The sequence below is a fragment of the Coffea arabica genome, chromosome 4c (assembly GCF_036785885.1).
Source record: "Coffea arabica cultivar ET-39 chromosome 4c, Coffea Arabica ET-39 HiFi, whole genome shotgun sequence".
Lineage (NCBI taxonomy): Eukaryota > Viridiplantae > Streptophyta > Magnoliopsida > Gentianales > Rubiaceae > Coffea > Coffea arabica.
The window spans coordinates 3678369-3699802 of NC_092316.1; the positions used below are offsets into that span (position 1 = coordinate 3678369).

The 21434-nt window shown below is 37.0% G+C and overlaps 3 protein-coding genes across 5 annotated transcripts; 2 read left to right on the forward strand and 1 right to left on the reverse strand.

Moving 5' to 3' along the window:
* Positions 1-247: 247 nt before the first annotated feature.
* On the forward strand, positions 248-3945 carry LOC113738585 (uncharacterized). 2 transcript variants are annotated; one of them, XM_027265829.2, is made up of 7 exons: positions 248-456; positions 698-795; positions 888-1012; positions 1178-1274; positions 1907-2016; positions 2897-2971; positions 3638-3945. In XM_027265829.2, the coding sequence occupies exons 2-7, from the start codon at positions 726-728 to the stop codon at positions 3686-3688; spliced, it is 528 nt and encodes a 175-aa protein (XP_027121630.1). In that variant the 5' UTR covers positions 248-456; positions 698-725; the 3' UTR covers positions 3689-3945. The 2 variants fall into 2 exon arrangements, with proteins under 2 accessions (XP_027121630.1, XP_071901614.1); XM_072045513.1 differs by lacking the exon at positions 248-456 and adding an exon at positions 493-514.
* A 2948-nt stretch (positions 3946-6893) lies between these two features.
* On the forward strand, positions 6894-8611 carry LOC113739429 (triphosphate tunnel metalloenzyme 3-like). The gene is made up of 2 exons (XM_027266638.2): positions 6894-7762; positions 8154-8611. Exons 1-2 carry the CDS (start codon positions 7143-7145, stop codon positions 8194-8196), a joined length of 663 nt encoding a protein of 220 aa, XP_027122439.2. The 5' UTR covers positions 6894-7142; the 3' UTR covers positions 8197-8611.
* A 2733-nt stretch (positions 8612-11344) lies between these two features.
* On the reverse strand, positions 11345-17794 carry LOC113739931 (uncharacterized). Of its 2 annotated transcripts, none has more exons than XM_027267355.2 (10): positions 17065-17794; positions 16178-16243; positions 15876-16056; positions 15478-15674; positions 15185-15235; positions 14680-14771; positions 13725-13843; positions 12831-12922; positions 12577-12681; positions 11345-11585 (listed from the first exon to the last, which is right to left on the reverse strand). In XM_027267355.2, the coding sequence occupies exons 1-10, from the start codon at positions 17395-17397 to the stop codon at positions 11448-11450; spliced, it is 1374 nt and encodes a 457-aa protein (XP_027123156.1). In that variant the 5' UTR covers positions 17398-17794; the 3' UTR covers positions 11345-11447. The 2 variants fall into 2 exon arrangements, with proteins under 2 accessions (XP_027123156.1, XP_071901615.1); XM_072045514.1 differs by having other exon boundaries at positions 11487-12337; positions 17065-17762.
* Positions 17795-21434: the final 3640 nt, after the last annotated feature.

The following is a 21434-nucleotide window of genomic DNA, read 5'->3' on the forward strand; positions in this document are numbered from 1 at the left end:
CTTTTTTTTTTTTTTTGCCAAAAAAAAAAAAGGCATTTGTAGGCTGCCCAACCAAAAAGCTGCCTCTTTTTGCACCCTAATGCGAGTCAAATACAATGGGCCTGAGTCATGTGCCTGGATGACTAGACGTTAAAGCCCAACCCAAAGATGCAAACAATCATCACTAAACAAGTGTAATGAATGCCTTTTCACTCTATTTCTTATTATTATTAGTTTTTTGGATAAACATCAGAATCAAATGCCGCGTCACCTTGCACAGGCGAGAAAGGTTACCTTATTGATTGTAAACTTGTGGTCCGATGATGACAAAGTTATCACAGTAGAATCCTTTGTCTATGCTCTTATTATCGATTACTGTTATAAGATAGTTAAACTTATATGTCATCACGCACCAGTTCTCTCTCTTAACCGTCCCCAACACTTCGGTCTTCATCCCTTCATTCTTCGAATTTTCAGGTCTCTGCCTATTCTTTTATTTTCGAATTATTAATCCCATATGCTGCAACAGAAACAAGTTAAGAATACATGATTTTGATTGGTGGTGTTATGCTGTTTTGTGAACTTCATTGACTTTCTGCATGGAGATTAAGATTTGTTCGTTTAGTGCTGAAATTAAGATAGATGATCTGTAATCAATAAAAAAAAACCGATTTTGATTGATGGACTTAATGGGCTTTGTTTCTTTTGTTTTTGCTAGTTATTTGATCGCTGCAGTGAGATAGAAGATGGGTAATGCTTCATCCACGCTGACTCAATATGACATTGAAGAAGTACAACGTCACTGTAACAATCTTTGTAGGTCTTCCTTGACATATTCCCAAGCTTTGTTCCTTTTTTCAAGGATGCAATTTGAACTGAAAACTGTCCTTTCCTTGTAATTGTTATAGTTTCCCAACAAGAGATAGTGTCTCTTTATCAGAGGTTTTGCCAACTCGATAGGAACGCAAAGGGGTTCATTTCAGCTGATGAATTTTTATCAGTTCCAGAGTTTGCCATGAATCCACTTTCTCAGGTGGACGTTGGGATTATTTATTTATTTTTTTTTAAATTCTTCTTGTTATTTTATTTTTAGAACCTTTTTGAAATCTAATCCTGCTTAGTTTGTATATCGCTGCTTTTCTGGTTGGCTGTTTTCTATTAAGCGTGTCATTTCGTTTTACTTTGTGGTTCTCTACAGAGGTTGCTTAAGATGGTGGATGGTTTGAATTTCAAGGATTTCGTCGCATTTTTATCAGCTTTTAGTGCTAAAGCAAGTCTAGCCCAGAAAGTTGAAGGTAGGTTCACCATCTCTCTGTTTCTCTTTTGGGAATTAAAATTCCCAGTAAACATGATTTGATGTCTCTCACTAAAATACGTGATTGTCTTTTGAATTACTGTGTAATTGAACTTGTTGAATGAGTAAATGAAGGAGTTGAGTGTGGTTCCTAACGGATGCAAGTTTTCTCAAGTTGGTTTTGCAGTTTTTTATGTTTATCTGATACATATCGAGAGTATTACTTTGGATCTAAAGGAGATCAGACAAATTTTTTTTCAAACGGAATCAGATGGCTAGCACTGTAATATCGTTGTGACGTTTCGTAGGAAGTTTTAGTACTTAGTCTAAGATTTGTTTAATCTTGAGTATTTGGACTTTTGAGTCTCACTATTGTAATCGTGAATGCATATGTGAAAATTGTTTTCATGATGAATGAATTGTACTGTTCCCCTCCACCAACTATTTCCTCTGTGCTCTTTACACTGGACTTGAGTGCAAAAATGAATTTCCAACAAAAGAGTATACTTTCTTGAACATATTGTGGATTGACTAATGTGTTTGGTGGTCAATGCAATGTGTCCCTTGTATTACTTTTCTTGTGTTTTTGTTTCTCCTTTAGCATATTGTTAATCCTTGTGACATGCCTGACAGTTATTTTCAAGGTATATGATTCTGATTGCAATGGGAAGGTGACATTCAATGACATGATACAAGTGCTTCAGGATTTGGCTGGCTCTTTCATGTCAGATCAACAAAGAGAGGTATTTTTGCTGCTAACCTTCCTGTTTTAGGTTACTAGTGGCGATGTATTGCTGAAATTAAGGGCAGCAGCTATCACTAACTTTTGCAGTTCTGGTTAATTTGCTACTTACAAAACATTTGAAGAAATTCCTTGTTTAAGAGGTGTATATACACCAAGTTGTGCCAGTTTTCAAGAGTTAGTAGCATATTCAGTTACTGGTAGATTATGCACAAATACAAGACATATCGGGGAACATTATCTTTAATTCGAAAGAAGCAATCATGACCATGTAAAGCTTCTAGATGGACTTGGAGAGGTCCAGAAGATGGTAGAAATTCAATCTTTCAAAGGGAATTCTGAGATTTAGTTGAACATTGAGAATATTCTGATATAAAGTAATGACTCACCTGTTTAGGTGTAGTTCACTCTGGCCGTTTTTCATACAATTGATAGTTTATGAACTTTCTATTTAAAATCTGGCATTAGCTTGACATCTAGCAACAACAATGATGCCCCAATAGATAGCATGGGGTGTTGCACCATGAGGACACACCATAGTCTCATTACATGGTTTTGCTAGTCTCTTCTCATGCCTAGGACCAAATTCTATCTCCAATTGTGCATAAACAAGTATTCCCAACATAGCAAATTTGTCATAAATCTTGTGTGTACGGTAATTGATGGAGTCACTTAATTTTCAGATGTTGATTCACCTTGGTTGCTTCTGAGTATTTTCTTAAGTGGTCCTTGAATTCCTGAGGTTGCGCTTTTATTTTTTCCATATCTTTTTGTCTGGTTGCTGTACATCAGAGCGTCATATCCTAGTATTCCATTTTCAACTTTGGGTATGGCAACAAAAGCATGACAAGCTCTTGTTCGTTTGATTATATTTTCTGTAGGAAGTATTGGGCCAAGTTTTGCACGAAGCTGGTTATACAAAGGAGTCTGTGCTACTCTTGGATGACTTTATCAAGGTTTGTTTCTTAGTGTAACTTGCAAAAAGATTATCTACCTAAGAATGGGATAGAAGAAAGGTGTACCCGGGCTAAATGACTTGTTTCCAACTCAATTTTATGTTTAGGAAGCCTGTAATACTTACATTTTCCTACTTCTCATGAATCTGGAAATTAGCGAGGTGGAGATGCAACATCTTTAGCTCCATCTATTTGTCGTGAAGGATATGATTTTAAGACTCTTAATAATGATTTGCAAAGGAAATTACCATTGCATAAGTCAAGAGTACTTTCACAGAGAGTAAATGAAGCCTGCCCATCCAGATTATGACGATTCAGTTTTTGAGATAGGGAGCCTATCTACGCCCGAGAAAAATTGGTAAAACATTAATGTATTGGATGGTGTACCTATAGTTGATCCATTTGATACAGCGTTTGCCTATTCTATCTAGACTTCTGATGTTTTCTAGTTTCTAGATCTTGATACTGCTGTAGATGAGATACTCTTGTGTCTGAAACTTTCAAGAATTAGATATCATAATGGTGGTACTTGTCCTTCTCTGTCGTGGTAACAGCCAATTAAGTGATACCTATGTTATATTAAACTGCCTCACTTGGGGCTGCTGCTTGTTACTGTCTATCATAATCTGCTCTCTCAATATGATCATTAACCTGCTTTTGTGTTAGGTATTTGATCATGCTAATTTGAAGATGGAGGTGGAAGTTCCTGTTGACTAGCTAAGCTTGCAGTCTATGTTCTTCTTCTGTAGCTTAATTCAAGATGACTTTGCAGAGTACATCCAGCCGTCCTTTGTAAAACCACAACTCTGTATTAAAGTCATTTGTCGTTTTTACTTTCTGGGTGAAGGTCTTGAAGTATATAGGTTGGACGCTGCAGGAATCACCAAGTGACATGTATTTAGAATAATAAAACCTGTGCATATCTGTAACTTCGTCATATATTTCTTGTTCTGCCACTAATCTCTTCATCTTCACCTTCCTTGTGCCTCTCCTACAGCCTCATGTGTGCTTCATTACACGCTAAGATGTAGATACTTTTCTATTTCATTTCCTTTTTGCCACTTTAGGCTACATATTGCAGTAGGTTTTTTGAAGAAATTGCGGGGGTTAGATCAAATATATATCCAAAGTTATAACGCTTGGAAGCAATGCTGATACAAAGCCTTGACCATAGATGAACAACTTTCATCTGTGGCTTAAAAGTTTAAAAACATGCACAATGTGTATATATGGCCGATATTCGGTACTCAATTTTAGCAGATTATTTTGACACAATTCAGGTCCTTCAAAACTCACCTTGATTGTGGGTTTCTTTAAAATTTGAACCCCTTTTTAGTGCCACATTCACATTCTGTTGATGTCCAGCCAAATTTTCTCAAGGCCGAAAATATTTGTCTACTAGAATCAGTTCTCACAGGAGGCAGGCAGAGTCTGCAAGAGTCACCAACCGACTAAGCACCTTCCTAATTGCTGCTACTATAATTACAGCCGAAACTTCCTGCCAAACATGTTAGAGACAATTCCTGCGGCCGCGGGAATTCAAAATTGTCAGTAACTGCAAGTCTGCAACTGCATCTCATCAATTAATAATTCCGTGATATCTCATGTTTCCTTCAGCCCCCGGCAACCCTGAGTCCCTACTTCTCCCTTGCTATAGGGGAATCAAAGAGCGCTAGTACCAGTATAGATTGTAAACTTCTTTCCTACTCCTTGAGTTATCTCAGACAAGCAACCATCATCCACTTGAGAATCATGTGATCTCACCAACATACATGAACTTAGCCTTAAATTTCATGCATCATTTGTGGGAGGACTTATCGTCCCTAAAACCAAACTTGTGTGATTTTCATGCACATGCATGCTTTGTTTCAGCATCATCTCCATTGTATTGTGTACGTATATACTAGTCTCTTTCGAATTCAATAGCTAAACGTTCTCAATTTCCACGCAAGTTCGGGCAGAGTTGTCGTCATGACCACGTTGTGAGTGATTGCAATCAAGAGAAAAAAGAAAACAATAAGAGGGTTTGATCCATTTGCTCTGGATTTTGGCATGTCAGGCAGCAGGAGCGTTGCTGCTCAGTCACTGGAATTGAGGGTTTTGAATAGAAATCATGCGTGTGAGATCTCATCAGATACAACTTGTTCTGGGAAAAGGAATCACGAGAGGAAGATGCGCGTCAACAGCAAGCTAGTTAAGCAACTGGACGAGAGATTGGGAATTCTTGAAGATGAAGGTGAAATCCTCAAGGGAGAATTCATGAGAAGCATGCAAGAAAGGGCAGAATTAATCGATGAGGTTCGCAATCACTTTGAGGATATGCATTATTATTTTCGTCTCAAAAGCCAAGAATGCGGAGACATTTCCTCCCAAGGAGCTTTGACCATTGAACCTCTCAAGGTAATGCCTCTAGTTTCCTTCCCCGTTCTTGTGTGGTGTGTACATTGATGCTTGGTCCTTCACTTCCCCCAAGGCCCCAACCCCCAAAAAAAAAAAACAAGAAAAAATCAGTAATTTTGTCATTTTTTCCCTTGGTGATGCACAGAAGGAGAGGAGTGGCCTTTTACAACTACTGTGCCAAGAATCAAATCCATCACTTTTAACCAGAACCCTGAGTGCCCTCGGGTCAGCTCGGTGAATCTTCGGGGTATTTTTCGTGAGGCGAGGTATTCAAGTTCAAGAAAATTAGTCCGGCAAAATTGGAATACTCCGATTGAAAAAAAACAAAAAAAAAAAAGACTAGAAACTGAGTGCTCAAGCAGGACCCAGCTAAATATATGACCAGTTCCCAAGCATATAAAATAGTATACTAGTATTTGAGGAATAATGAAATTCTTCCAAGGCCATGGGAATTTTGCCAAGCTTACTCAATGTTTTGCATTTTTGGCATCACTTGAGACTTGGATGTCTAAAAATTTCTGTTCCAGATCTCTTCTATCAGTTGTACCTTTAACGAGCTTATGAATAAAATAACGATCTGTTCAAGAATTTTGCTCCTAAGACCTTTGTCACAATCAGATTTAAATATAAGCTCTCTAATTTTCGGAATCTTTTAACTTTAACCACTAGGCTGCTACACTATTACTTAAAAATTATTAGTTTTAATAAAATAATACCTTGTCGTATCAATTTATGGCACAAATTTTTATCCCCCGAAAAAAAAATTATGCCACACATTCCAATCATTGAAAAATCTTTTAACAAATTTTTTTCTAAAAGAAATCCTTTTGAATCAATTTACAATAAATTAACGCTTTATGCTTTCGTTAAAAAATCCCTATAACAATGTCAATCAAGGTTTCTAATACTGTGACATATGTCAAATTTTCTAAGGTTGTTGAGTTACAATTGATGCTATTCAATGGTTATTGTTTGTTAAATTCAAATCAGCAAATCTCGATATTTAATCATTCGTTGTTCTCGTGCATATAGCACGAGACATAAAGCTAGTTTTAGCTAAAAGAAATCCTTTCAAAACTCTGAAAATAGTTACCGAGTATAAGTGAAAATGTTTGACCGCTGGAAAGCAAGATTTCAGGTAAGTTTTCAAGTGTTAAAAAGTGAATTTCAATAGTATCTAAAGCTAATAAAAAATTGAGAATTGAGAAATAAGTCTTATATGGGTAAAATGAATACTTTATCAGCGAGTAATAGTTATGATTCGCTTTTGAAGATGTCCAATTAAACGGAACAAGGGCAGAACGATTCGTCAGAAAATTGTTTGGATCGATTTTATATAAGATGCATACGACGTAACTTTATATACATACGATATAATTCATTTTTAATAAAATATAATTATAAAACAAAATTTTATAAACCTCACACGTGATATTAAAAATTATATATAAGATATAATTTTATTTTTTTTTTTTATCAAATCTCGACATGAACTTGAGACCGTTCCTGCCCCGCCTCCGATTGGACGATAGAGGAAAGACTCCCAGTCCTAGGAGAATAGAATATTCAACGTACTTAATTTTTTCTGCGCACCAAGCATTTGATTCCGGGAGATTGGAACTTTTTCTGTAGGGCGAGAAACGCCACATATTCACATATCCATCACCCATATCCCCCGCTGCTCCACCAGTCACCGTCCCAATTCTTCCCCTACTTCACCACTAAATCGACTTCTGTTACCAACCACCACCTCCAGCGCCGCCGAATCATAATGGAAGTAGAAGTAAAGCTCCGTTTACCAGACTCAAACGCCCACCAACGCCTCTCCACTGTCCTTTCACCTTTCCACGTCAAAACCCACGTCCAAGAAAACATTTTCTTTGACGGGCCTAACTCTGAGCTGGCCACCAACCTCGCCGCGCTCCGCCTTCGCTTCTACGACCTCGACTCCCAATGCGTCCTTTCTCTCAAAGCAAAGCCAGTGATGTCCAATGGAATCAGCCGCATTCAGGAAGATGAAGAGCCCCTCGACCCTGTCATAGGCCGAGCTAGCGTGGCGGAGCCGTGGCGGCTGTTACTCATGGCCGATCATTCTTCCGAAATAATGAAGAGAGTGAGAGAAGAATATGGAGTTGTTGGAGATGATAACAAGTGTTTGGTATGTTTGGGAGGATTTAGAAATGTGAGAGCAGTGTATGAATGGAGTGGATTAAAATTGGAGCTTGATGAAACAAATTATGATTTTGGGACGTGTTATGAGATTGAATGCGAGACTTCTGAACCTGAAAGAGCTAAGAATTTGCTTGAGGAGCTGCTAAGGAGTAACGGGATTGAGTATTCTTATTCAAAGGCTAACAAGTTCGCCATTTTTCGGGCTGGAAAGCTGCCTCAGTGAGTGCCTAAATTGTAACTATGTATTCTTCCATTTTGATATAAGCCACTCTTCCGATACTATTAGTGTAGCTAATGATTAATACTAAGCTTTAAATTCTTTTTCTTTTTTTTTTTTCGATGACCAAAGTTTGAAGCTTTGGATTATTGCGGTACTAGAGTATATTAAGGTTTAAAAAGCTCTGGATTAGTTGCTACATCAGTTGAGCAAATGGTATCTCTCACTGAACGGTTTGGTCAAGTTAAACTTGCATGCATTTACTCATAATTCTTCCCTCTGGTTTAGTTACCTGGGGACGGAAGCAGCTCTCTGATCTTATACAGTTTGATATGATCAATTATGTCTAACAAATCTTGGTTGTTGAAGGAGATGTTCGCTTTTTGTTTCTAGAAAAATGGGAAGGGAGGGAGGAAGAGGCATACTAAGGCTTTAACATGAGCACATAATATGATTCCCTGGGAGAATTATTCGCATGATGAATCTAACAGCAAAGATCAACACTGGGAGAAGTACGAGGAACTAGTGGTGTTTTTATTTTCCGGGTGAAGGTATTGAAGTGTATAGGTTGAACGCTGCAGGAATCACCAAGCGACATGTCTTTAGAATAATAAAACCTGTGCATATCTGTAACTTCGTCATGTAGTTCTTGTTCGGCCGCTAATCTCTATTCATCTTCACCTTCCTTTTAGTCTCATGCGGGCTTTATTACAAGCATAGCGTTGTACTTAAAAGATATAGATGCTTTTCCATTTCATTTCCTTCTTGCCGCTTTAGTCTACATATGGCAGTAGGTTTGTTGAAGAAGTTGCAGGGGATAGATAAAATATATTTCCAAAGTTATACCACAATGGTGACTCTCTTTTTTAATTTTTTTTAGTTGTAAAAAAATTATTGTAGTACTTTTTTATTTGATGTATGTAAGATACAATGATGGTTGAAAAATGTATTGTTAATGCAAGCAAATAATATACTCCATCCAAACAAAATATCATCTTGTCCATAAGTAAGTCGTCTTCCTTCAAATAATGCTCAATTTAACTGATGAAGCCACGAAGGGAAAAGAGGGTGAGGCATCAGAAGAGAATTAAAGTTACTCACTTTTTCTTCTTTGCTGTATGCTTGTCTTCCTCATCTTCTTCATGGTCGTCCTCCTGGTCGTCATCATCATCATCATCATCGTGTCCATCCTCGTCATCTTCATCACTTCCTCCAGTGCCACTTCCTTCAACCTCATCTGAATCATCCTGATCATCATTGCTCCCTTCTCCAGAATAATCATCATCCTCGTCATGTTCGTCATCACTATTGTCTTCATCTTCTTCTTCATCATCATCATCCTCCAGTTCACTAGCATCCCTGGTTTTAGCCATAGTAACCAAAACCCTTTCGAGGTCACCTACAGGATACCTGCAACACATATAGACACCAATGGTGAATCATCATGCAAATGGCAACTAATTTAGATGACAGATACTAGTAGATATAGAACCCTGATACCTCCTCTCTGATGCTACTAAGCCTTGAAATGCAGTGGTACCAGGAGGTGCACTGTGAAAAAGTAGCGCCAACTCAAACTTAGTCCTCCATGGGTACTAGTGGAACCTGGTAACCTTGCCCTAACTAATGTACAAGTGTGTTTATGATAATCTCACAGCACATTTCGGAAACATCAAACAATTAGAAAAGACAAGTCACAAGTAATAACCACGAACATCAAATCCGTGGCTTGGTTGATCGTAACTGCTGCAAATCATGTGAAACATCAAATTTTAGAACTGAAGAGATGGCCATTCTGAACAAAGATGTCCACAATTTGAAATGAGACAATAATGCTCATAGCTCAAAGCTTGGTCCAACTGTTCTTTAGTATAATCAACAACGTCAAAACAAAAGACAAGTTAAAGGGTGGTTTATGACGTACAGATGTTACTTGATAACAGTGAAAGAAGTCATGATCTAGTTATTGGAAACCATTTCAAACGCTCTAGCAGGGGGAAATGTCGAATAGAAAAACACATTTTCGTTGGTCATTTCCAAAACACATGTAAATGGATCCTACCCTACAGCAGTTAAGTTTCAATGCTTCATTAAACATGGTCATTGGCCCAGTTATGTTACCACCGTAACCAAATAGATCTTTCAAAGAAAAGCAACTTTTCCTGGTTATCATAAAGCAGAAATAATATTCTGAACTTTATGGGAGTTGTTTGGCGATGATTCTCCTTGATATCCCAAGTTTTAGGTACTTGTGGACATTAGTAAGGGGACAGGGAAAGGCTTTTCTTAAATTGCCTTCAATCTAAAAGATAGAAATTCTAGATTGTCAAATAAAAAGAAAATAATGCTCCTAGAACGGGGGTGAAAAAGCCAAAATAATCCGCATGGAAATCGCTGTAGCATTTCTTGCATCTCTGACCTAGTGTATAAGCAGCGAAAAAAAAAAAGTTTCAAGAAATGATAATTCTGAACTGCTTATCCAAGCAAATGCAGAATTTTGATGTAGTAATCAAGGTTAGGAGAACAGACATCTCAAGAAAGCTCTTCAGTCACTATTAGGATAATATATAAGAATGGAGTGATTGGATTCTCTGGAACCTTTTAAGGACAAATATACCACAGAGAAGCAACGCCTTCTAGGTGAAGTGCAGAGAATGTACCATGAAGAAAAGCCAAAGAAGGGACTCTTGAGCAGCCAGAGCTGAACCGACCACAACAGTGCAGACCATTTTCTCCAAAGCAGCTCTAGAAGAGCAGAGACTTTCGAACTCCATTTTCCTTGATATCTTTTTGTTTCTTTTGAGCTTAGACCGGAGACCAGATTAGAAAGAAAGTAGTTGTTGTGGTGGGCTGGGGTAAAGGGAAACCAGAGCGACAAGAGTCCTTTGACGTACCCTGAAGTATGAACTGAGGAGATAGAAAGGGCTATGGGCCATTAACTTCGGATGTGCATGGATGGGAGGGAACATCAATTTCTGGGTTTCTGGACTTTTTCAGTACCGAAATTTGGCTTTTCGTCTGCAAATTGCCCCAGATCTTGGTACCAGTTACCACTCTAAGTCTAAAGCTGGTCGAGGTCCATTTGACCGCCGGTTTCATGAAGATCCCAAGGCAGCTCAAGTCATGAGCATTTACCATTTTTGCACCCCCCAGGAAATACAAGCTCAGCATCATTTTAGCGGCAAAACTAATGGAATAATTTATTTCACATACGCTTATCTGCACAATGTATGTCTGAAATGCTTCAACATATCAACCTTTGGTGGGTGACCAAGATTGCAATTTTTCTGTTACTTCACTAATGAAAATATTCAAGGATGGAAAAGCTGAAACAGGTTCAAGACCAGATTTGATATCCACTAAGATTGGCAAGTTTTACTAGGTTTGCTCATATGAATTGGTAATCGCTCTCATCCGTACGCGTTAGGAGTACAAAATGGCTAATGACCGCCGGGACTACAGACTAGCGGCAGCTTCATTTTACAATACTACCATGAACTTGCCGGAAACTTCAGGAATTCTAGAAAAACATCAAAAGCGAAAGATGATGTGGACTTTCGATTGAATCTGCAAGAAACTCAGGCTTCCACAAGCATATCAGAAAAATTTTTATAGTTTTTATTGTTTTCACCACACAAGATAAAATAGTTAGCTCGTTATTAATTACTAGAGTCTTAAGAAGTGGAATCACAATAAACAAGCCCTAAAGCCCTTCTCCAGCTCCTGTGCGTCTAAGTTCTTTCCTATGAAGACGATCTTATTTACTCTTGGTTCATCTGGGAGCCATGGTCTATCCGGCGAACCTTGGAATATGTCATGTACTCCCTGTTAAACATGATAATAGTTATTACAAACAAGAAGGTATGCCGATCATAAAAAATAAGCATGCGATAAAAGCCCAAGACTGAAAAAAATAAACATACAAGAAAGCATTTGCAAAAGAAAATTGGGCACTGAACATGTTAGCACCATACCATACTCCACTCTACTCTCGAAAAAAATGCTCCAATCGACTCCATATGTGACATTGTCCTATACAGAATTCTAAATTGAACCATATCTTCCTACTTGTTAATTTCAAAGCAGCAAGCTGAAGAAAATTATGTCGTCATTAGAGCCATCTATGTGCTTGGCCTCATTACTAATGATGTAGCTAATGACTCCTATTTAGGCGCTAATCCGGAAAAAGAGCAATCCAACTGGAGCTGTAAAACTTTAAGCTAACCCAAATGCAGTAGTAACCACATCCTGTATATTATTGCGAGATTGAACATTGCCTAATGCCCTAACCAATTGCTTCGGTTAACTTGGGCAGAGAGTTTACTCAGCAGCAGGTAGCTAACAAGTAGAAAGAATATTATCTTTAATAACTTGAACCAAAAACTTTGACACTTGTACAAAATAAATTAAAGATCACCTTGCAATAAAAGCCATCTCAGTGTCCAAAAGGATGAAATGATGAATAGCATCGAGTTATTTCCAGGAAGTTACAAAGAAAAGCAGAGACAGTCATTAGTAAACTAGTAATTGGTGAGCAATGTGACTGCTGCTTTTCCTTCCAAATGTTTCCCCTCTATCTGAAAACCATGTTGGATCAGCTCATAAAATTTTATTCCAAGTTACTCATCATTTTTTTTTTACCAAACCTTTTCCAGAAGTAGTCATATAATAAAAAGGGGAAAAGCATTATGCTTTTTCCCCATCTAAACAGAATTGGGTTTGTTATGCTCATAATTGCAAATTTACTTAGAGAATCATCTAACAAGTTAGAAATATTCAGAGAAAACTCATAGCATTCTGAAAAGAAGTCAATCACCTGGAAGACAAATCGCTCATTCATTCCATCAACTGACAGAAGACCTTTCATACGGTATATATCCTCGCTTCGTTCCAATAACAATGTACCCAGCCAAATGTTAGCCTGAGATATTGAAAGTAAATGTTTTTCAGTCCATCGAACTCAGCAATCTCATCTTGCAATGGATATATTGAATCAATACATATTAAGACTCCCTAAAGTTGGAAGATCAATTAGAATAAGACTACCAAATAAATCACCAACAAACAAACCTTCTCAAGATCTAAGCGTCCTTCACAAACTATGCTGACAGAAGAAACACCAGGGTCATGAGTGTGATCATGAGCATGGTGATCATGATGTTCTGCAAGAATATCCACAATAATTCAACAAGCAATATAAGTGAATGATTTCCAAGATGCTAGCTATTAGCATCACCACTAGTAAGCAAAATAAAGCATATCGAAGTAATCAATCTCGAACCACATGCTTACAGATACATAAAAGAGTCAATAATGCACTATCAGGATACATAATTGGAAGCCAAATAAGAAACCTGCCAAGTTTCAATCAGAAGTCTTACTATTAGCGTTACTCTCATTGTAGGAAAGATGACACTACACTGGATGGGGTGTGCTGGGAGCAACAGAAAGTATGACTAAAGTTGAAAATGCCCACATTTCTATGAGTTTCAATTAGCAGCAATCCAACGGCTCTAAGAAACTCAGACATGGCCAAGGATGTGGAGCATGTGGTTCTCTTAACAAAAAGACATACAGATAGAATTCCATATCAACCTATAAAGGTATTACATATTCAATAAGGAAAGAAAGCCATGGATTCAGGTTGAAACAAAAGAGTTTTTTTGGGGGGGGGGGGGGATCTCCAGAGAATAGCAACTCACTCTCCAGATAATGGATGGTAAACCTTGCTGGACAGAATTGGCGACAAATCACATGACTAAGCAAAGGACAGCTTATGTTTGTGGCATAAATCTATCTAAGCAGCGGCAGGAATCATCTTCAATAACTCAGATGCATGCTAACTCTAATTTCTACTCATAGCAGGCCCATTTAACTCTGTCATTACTGTGTACCTTAAATAGTGCAGAATAATGTCTTAACTTAAGCTATTCCTAATATCTAAGAAATGTAGGGTGGACTTGCCATGTTTATGGTCGTGTTCATGGTCATGTTCATGTTCATGATGATGGTGGTGATCATGGTCATGGCCATGGCTGGTGTGATCTTCCTTAGAACTTTCAGCATCGACAGCAGTTTCAATTCTGCAGTAGCATTAACAAGTTCAAGAAAAGAACGTTCATCAGATGAATGCATGAAGGCTTGTATTCTAAGCTCCAACAACAACAAATTTAACACCTGATCATACCCGACAAGAGTTTAAAGTAATAAGGAAGGTTAAATTGAAATATGAACAGAATTAATTCTGAAACATCAAAAAGGTGTTCAACATCTGGATACATTGTATGAGAGCAGAAAGTGCCTTAGATCAAAGGTTTATATGCTTCTATCTACAAACACCAAAAACTAGTTCATTATATGGCCCATCAATTGTATTTTGAAAAGTATCTTTTATTATACAATTGAAATTTGGGAAACTTGAACGGCGATGTAAATGCCATCAACAAATAATTCTAGTATAGTAAAAACCAAAAACTAATCTTCAGTGTGTTCAATAGCGATATATCAACATAGTATTTCAAGTATGGAGGGCAAACTCAAGCAAGGGGCTGTCGAGTCAATAAAAGAAGAGACAACCAAGAGTACATAATTCCTCAAATTACAGATTCAAAATTTTTCTCTATTATTTTCCCAAAATAGCATTTATGCACACAAATTCATCAGATTAGCTAAAGTAGAAAACTACAAGTTACATCCACTTCTGCTGAAATCATGGAAAGAAACCCCAAGTTTGTTTATCCCATGACAAGAAAAAGAGACAGTGATTATGCTCAGACAGTATAAGTAAAGACATTTTGCAAGAAACAGAAACCATAAATCGGGAGATACACAAACAGATGGCCAAAATATTGATAGAGTCAATAACAAGAAGCAGATAGGCGTCAGAACCATTCTAAAGAAATATTAAAAGAAGTACAACCTTTCCAAGTCAAAGCCTCCAATTCCAAGAACATAATCCAAATCTACTTTCCCAAACTCCGTTCGCTTAAGTTGAGCCATACGGTTAATGTTCTGTCATCAACCATAGCAAACTTTAATCAAAGACTTCACAAAAAGATGCATCTAAAATATGGAATACAAGAACACTAGAATGGCTCCCCCCCCCTCCCAGGCTCCCACACCCACCCACTCCACGCCCCAACCTCCGGGCTAAAGCAAGGTCTAAAGAAAAAGAAAAAGGGAAAAAGTGCTAAAAGAAAAGAGAAAGAAAGAGAAAATCCACCCTTATCCTCTGAACCTCTCATCTAAAATACAGAATACAAGCTCAGTTGAATAGCTTCCCCAACCTCCCAGGCTCCCACACCAACACCCACCACCACCACCCCCCCCCCCACACACACACAAAGGAGGGCTGAAGAAAGTCCTAAAGAAAAAGAAAAAAGGGAAAAAGTGCAAAATGAAAGGGGAAGAAAGAGAACACCCACCCTTATCCTCTGAACCAAAGAGGCAATATCTCGGTCACCAACAAGATCAGTCTGTAAGCAACATAAAAAGAAATATTAGGCAAGATATACAGGTGCAATTATCATAGAAAAGATTTAAGATTTTCAGTATAACCTGCCATAATCTTTTTCAGAATAGACATAAACTATCTAAGGAACTTAAAATAAATTCAAAGTGCAATCAAGCCCTGAATACGTCTTACAGCCTAGGCATTTGACAGTGGGGGAAAGTGAATAAATGGACACTGAATATTGCAAATTAAGAAATTGTCTACCTTGTTCACTATAATACGGTCAGCATAAGCAATCTGCTCGACTGCCTCATTAACTACGCCTTTAGGTTTGACATCATCAAGGTGAAAACCAGCGTGTTTAGCATCAACTAGTGTTACAACACCATCCAGCTTAACATCATTGAAAACCTGATCTTCAGCATAAAATGTCTGAATAATTGGTGCTGGATTTGCCAATCCTGCAATGTAGCAAGAAGCATTTGCACTTCAGTCATGGATACACCATTGAAATACAAGTGCAACGTCAAAGATCCAGTACCAGAGAAAGAGTTAAAAATATCATTGAGAAATATAATAAGCAATTCTTTTTGTCTCTATTACCAAGTATCTTCACCGCATTACCAACACAACACAAAAGTTCTACTTCCTTTGATGCTTACCTGTAGTCTCTATTACGATATGATCAAATTTCCCCTTTTTTCTGTTTACCAATTCTGATATCATTCTCACAAGATCACCCCTTACTGTGCAGCACAGGCACCCATTGTTGAGCATGACAATGTCTTCAATTCCGTCCGCTTTTGCAGCAACTAATGAACCATCAATATCTACTTCACCATACTGTAACCAAGTAAGTAGTTGTAAAGTAGTCAGTTAGATAATCTCAAACAGTTTAAATCCCATTTCAAAACAAAGTCAGAAATGTAGATTATCACGATGAAAGGAAGGCTAGATGCCATACCTCATTCTCAATAACCGCAATTCGTTTTCCATGATCAGCAGTCAGTATATGGTTCAACAATGTAGTCTGTCCATTTCAATGAATTAAATAAAATAATAGTAAATATCCACGTGTTCAAGCTAAAAAGTAAATTAAAATAATAAATAATAAAAAAATATGTGTAGGTTTCAGTGACACAGTGCATCATGATGATTACGATACAAAACAACTTTGGAGGCAAAAAGGGAAAAGCAAAAGATAGCCTTCAGTAGGGCAATGTTCTTAGACTGAAGTTTCGAAACTGTCATCACCAAAAAGGAAAGATACATTAGGAATTATCACATGAAATAGACTGAATTTCCCTCATTTTATTCCTCATTGACATTATGTAGACAACCAGAGGGGCAGACCTAGTGGAAGTAGCTGTTGAACTAATATTCACACCTTATCCGTATATTGAACAAGACTTCCAAGAGTAACCACGTTGCTCCAGAGCTCACCCTAGCATACGATATCCAAATCATTATCTTTCTAACTGTACTTTTATAGTTATATCGGTTGGCCGAGTTATTCTTCACACTTGACTTGGGACTATCGCTCCCTTAACGGCCTTAAAATTTAAAGTAAAGTAAATTTTTTCATCATTTGTACACTACCATAAAAATTACTACAAAAAATCCACCAATCAAGTCCCAATAAAATTTCTAACAGAAAACAAAGTGATTTTTTTAAAATAAAGGTCGCAACTTTGGCACTTAATACTGAATTCTAGCAACAATGCATCACGAGTTTCTTTACTCTAACATTCAAACATCAAACAACAACTATAAAGAATTGCTCGACGAAAATCTCTACACAAACATCAAACACGGCAGCCAGAATCAAAGAATCCCAATATCCCGTGTTACCTTTCCAGAGCCCAAAAACCCAGTGATAATAGTAGCAGGAATTCTATCATCAGGAGGAATCTTAGTCAAAATATCAGAATCCTCGCTCTGAGGTGTCGAAGTAGTAGCAGCGGAGGCAATAAATCTGCGGGAGAACCTTTTCGCTTTTGATGTACAATTAATAGACACAATTCTTGAACGAACTGAAGAGCAGATTGAGTAACTCTGGTTCACAAAAACCTCGTTTTTCCACAACTGAGTAAAGACTGTAGCGCCAAATCGATTGAGAGGAGCCGGTTGCCTCTTGGCTAGGCCCAGAAATGCAGTTGCAATATCTATGGACATTGAAGCCATGGATAATATTCCTCTAGTATTTTCTCCTATGGATTTTTTAGGGCGTTTTCTAGTGGTGATTTTAGGGGCCTGTGGGGTTTTAGAGGGTGAGGTTTTTCTGGATAGTGTGGGGTTGCTGTGGGGAGATGTAACCGAACCAGATAGAGATTGGCAAAAATAATTTATGGGTTTCAAATAAAAATGGGAAAAAATCCTGTTGGATCGGGTCCAGCGCTCAAGTCTGACAGTCGTGGTAACAGAAATTGTACTACGATCCAAGGCTGGGATGAAGATTCTGTCCGAACTCTCAAGAACCACAGCTGCATATGAGGCAGCATTTATAGCTTCCTAAAAATAACAGAGTAGTACTTTTAAGACGGCAGTTCATCATGGTGTATTCGCAGAATTGCGCATTTTGAAGGCACAAACATATTGTATCAAACCCGTTATTAAAATCATACTCAAATATGTTTGAATTAACTGTTTTTTTTTAAGTGATTTTGAAAAATTTTACTGTAACAAAATTTTTAGAATATATTTTAAACTATTTTTAAAAAAATATTTTAAAGTATTTAAAAGTAGTAGAGTTTTTAAAATATATTTTAAATATTAAAAAAATTAAACTATTTTTCAGAATACTTTTTAAAATTTTATAGTATTTGAAAATTTAATTTTTAAAAAACAGAAGGATCCAAATAGAGCAACTACTCTCATTCTAGCTTGTATAAAATCTTTTATAAAATCATTGTAAAAAAAAATCTTTTATAAAATAGCTCCTCATAGCCAAATGTGTAATATCCTTATGTTAAAAACATATCCAACAAACTAAAACCTTTAGTATATATGACGTGTCAAATTGGGCCAATAATGTGTAAAAGTACTAGCTTTATTTGTAAGTTACGAACCACTCAAGAGGGCAACAACCTAATTTTTTTTTTTTTTTTTTTTTTTAAGGAAAGCAACAACCTAAATTTCACTTGATTTGTGATAATAAGAGTTTGAGCCCTTTTTTTTTTTTTTTTTTTGGTTGGGGCCTGGGGGTGGGGGGGAGGAGTCGTAAATTATACGAGAGCTATGATGTTTGACGTTTGGGTCCAGACGTCTAAAAATGGTTGGGCCAAAATTTTGGACCTGGGCGGAAAGTCTTGCTAAAATGGTTGGGGCATGTTTTTAAAATCGGACGTAGAGTTTTGATGCGTCACTGGTGAATCTGAAGAGAAATGGCTTTCACTGGGCTTGGGAGGCGTGGGAACAAGGCCCATGCACACATAAGCTAAGTGCCACTGTACCTGATGCGTCTAACTTATTATCCGAGAATTATTCGTGCCTTGAAGATCATTTTCGATTGGTTGATGTCTTTTTCGGCTCGACTTGTAATTTTGGACTTTCTATCCATCATGTAAATGCATCATCAAAGTCATGAAGATATTACTATAAGGATGCGACGACTATTTAGCCCCCCCAAGGGACCCCCAATCCCCACGTGGCCCAATCCGCTCTCTTTCATAGTACAATAATTTCCTCAGGAATATCATCAAAATTTGCAGTTTATCCTATTCAATCATAAATGATAATGTCAGTGTAGAATATTACATATTGTGTTTTGGGTACAAAACAATGCACATAAAGCCAACAAGTACATAACCAATTCAAATGGGCAAGAGCTAGCCATCAGAAAAAGGTTTAATTTAAGTCCCTTCTTGGCTTTTGGGTGTAACTCAAGAATCAAATCTCTTTTTTGCATTTTTTTTTTCAAACTTTCCTGAAAATTTCAACGACAAGTTCATAGGAGATAGCTGTTTGATCGGATGGTTGTTCAGTTCCTTTCGAATTCTTTCATCGACTCTTTTGAAGTCGCCCGTTTTCTTAGCAGAGAGTATCAGTAAAAATAAAATAAAGAATATCATATCGGAAAAAAATAAAGAAAGCCAACAAGTACATTAACAGAAAAAAAAATATAAACTCAATCTTGATATTTTCCTTGTTATTAGATTTTGAATTTCGTGGCCAGTAATTTGTTTCACCAACCATACCCACCCCTCAATTGCAATGAACAACTGGATAAGTTTAAGCCTGCTGAGCGTAGGTTTGTACTTTGAAAGGTGTCTCGTTTTTTCTTTGACATTTTCAATGTTCAAACGCCATGCAGCATCGGCAGATTCAGCACGCCTCGATTTCTTTTTATCCAAAAAGTAACCATCCATCCGGAAGTGGATTAAGACTAATCTATGTGCGCGCTGCTATGCAGTTCTAACATATTAATTAATGAGTTTATTTAGTAAGTAAAAAATAGCTCCCGAGTTGATTTTTGATGTTTCATAGCATTATTCCTCAGTTTGATGTACAAAACCTATTTCTTCCACAACTCTTTTTTTTTTTTTTTTTTTTTTGGTGGGGTGGGTAATCTTATCAAAAGACTATGGATGGCCCTCATTTGTAAGCCTATAAAATGACAAAATAGTACACCAATTATATAAGCCTATAAGACTAATGATGAATCATTCTTTTAAAAAAGAAAATTTTTTTTTTCATCAGCGTGAATCATATTTCATTGTTGAAGTCCTTGAAGTTAAAAGTAGAATTTTACATGCCAACAATTTACCTTGAAGTACAAATTTAAGGCAAATTCTAAATGTCAAGTTTTTGTAATGTTTTAAACATTTCATTTTTGTGTCTTCTTCCCTCTTGCCTATCATTAATTTGGGCGAGACACTCGAGTCTGGACAGGTGTGCTTGTCTGACGTTGTTGTCTTTGTGGCAATTCATTTGAAACCCCAAAAAAAAAAAAAAAAATGCATTTAAGTTGAAGATTATTCGACTCTTTTGTTAATTGGTATTGATGCGATATTTTTTTAATCTAATGATGATTGATAAACAAATATTATTATTAGTTTTCTTTGAGTATTCACCCTTCCCTTCAAAAGAAAAGCTTATTCTAAACTTGTTACGAAGGAGATAACCATTCATCTTTCCGTAAGAAGGATTATTCATTCATCTGTAAAAATATAATTCCTAAAGTTGGAAGGAATTTTGTTAGACAGTAAATTATTTGAGATAATTTTGTGAAAAAATATTGTCATATTTTTTTAATGTGATGTATGTGGGATAAAATGATTATTCAAAAATGAAAATGCGTAAACAAGATGAAAATAATATGTAATTCAACCATTCAGACAGAGAATTCCATTCCCCAGAAGAAGTGTTACTACTAGACAGTAGTATTACTTAATTTAGTAGAGTCGTCAAATGATGATAACGCTGTGATGATCAAGGATCATGGTAATGATTAAAACTTAATTAAACACCATTTAACAAATTACCAAGAAACATTGCGTAAACAGTCTTCCACGAGTGGACCCAAATATCCGAGCCCGAAAGGATAAAGCAGCTCGGAAACAAAGAAAGAAAGAAAGAAAGAAAGAACGGGGGAAACAAAAATCCCTATACCTCAAATGGGACCCACCCACCAGCCCCGCCTTCGGCACCACCTCCCAAAGTCTTATCTAATCACCCCAAGTGACTAAATCTAAATTTGTACCTCAAAGCTTTTCTTGTTTTCTATTTTGCACCTTAATCTTTTATGTTAAATGCAAATTTTTGTATTTGTCCTATTTGAGTTCCCTGGTATCTTTTTATTTCGAAACTTTCCGAGAGTCGCACTCTCACACTTTGGGGAGCCAAGAGGGTTTGAAATTGACTAACTCGACTCTCTAATAATTAGTTTAGTGTTCGATAGTTTCGATAAAAAATATATATATATATTATTAGATTACATGAATTTATTAGGAGAACTTGTTATAAGTATGAACACAAATTGAGGACTTCTATGTGGGTTATTGTCACGGGCGTTATATGTTTGCTGTCTCATTAACATAACGCTGCCAGTAATTCAACCAAATTAAAATGTTGATCAAATTTAGGGGGTGCAAAGTATATGAAAGAAAAGTTTAGGGTATAAAGTCTAAATGAAAAAATAAGGTGACAAAGTGGGAAAAGCTTCACCCGTAGTCACCAAACTCCAAACCTCAGCCTTACCACGTGGCGCCAAAGCTGAGGCT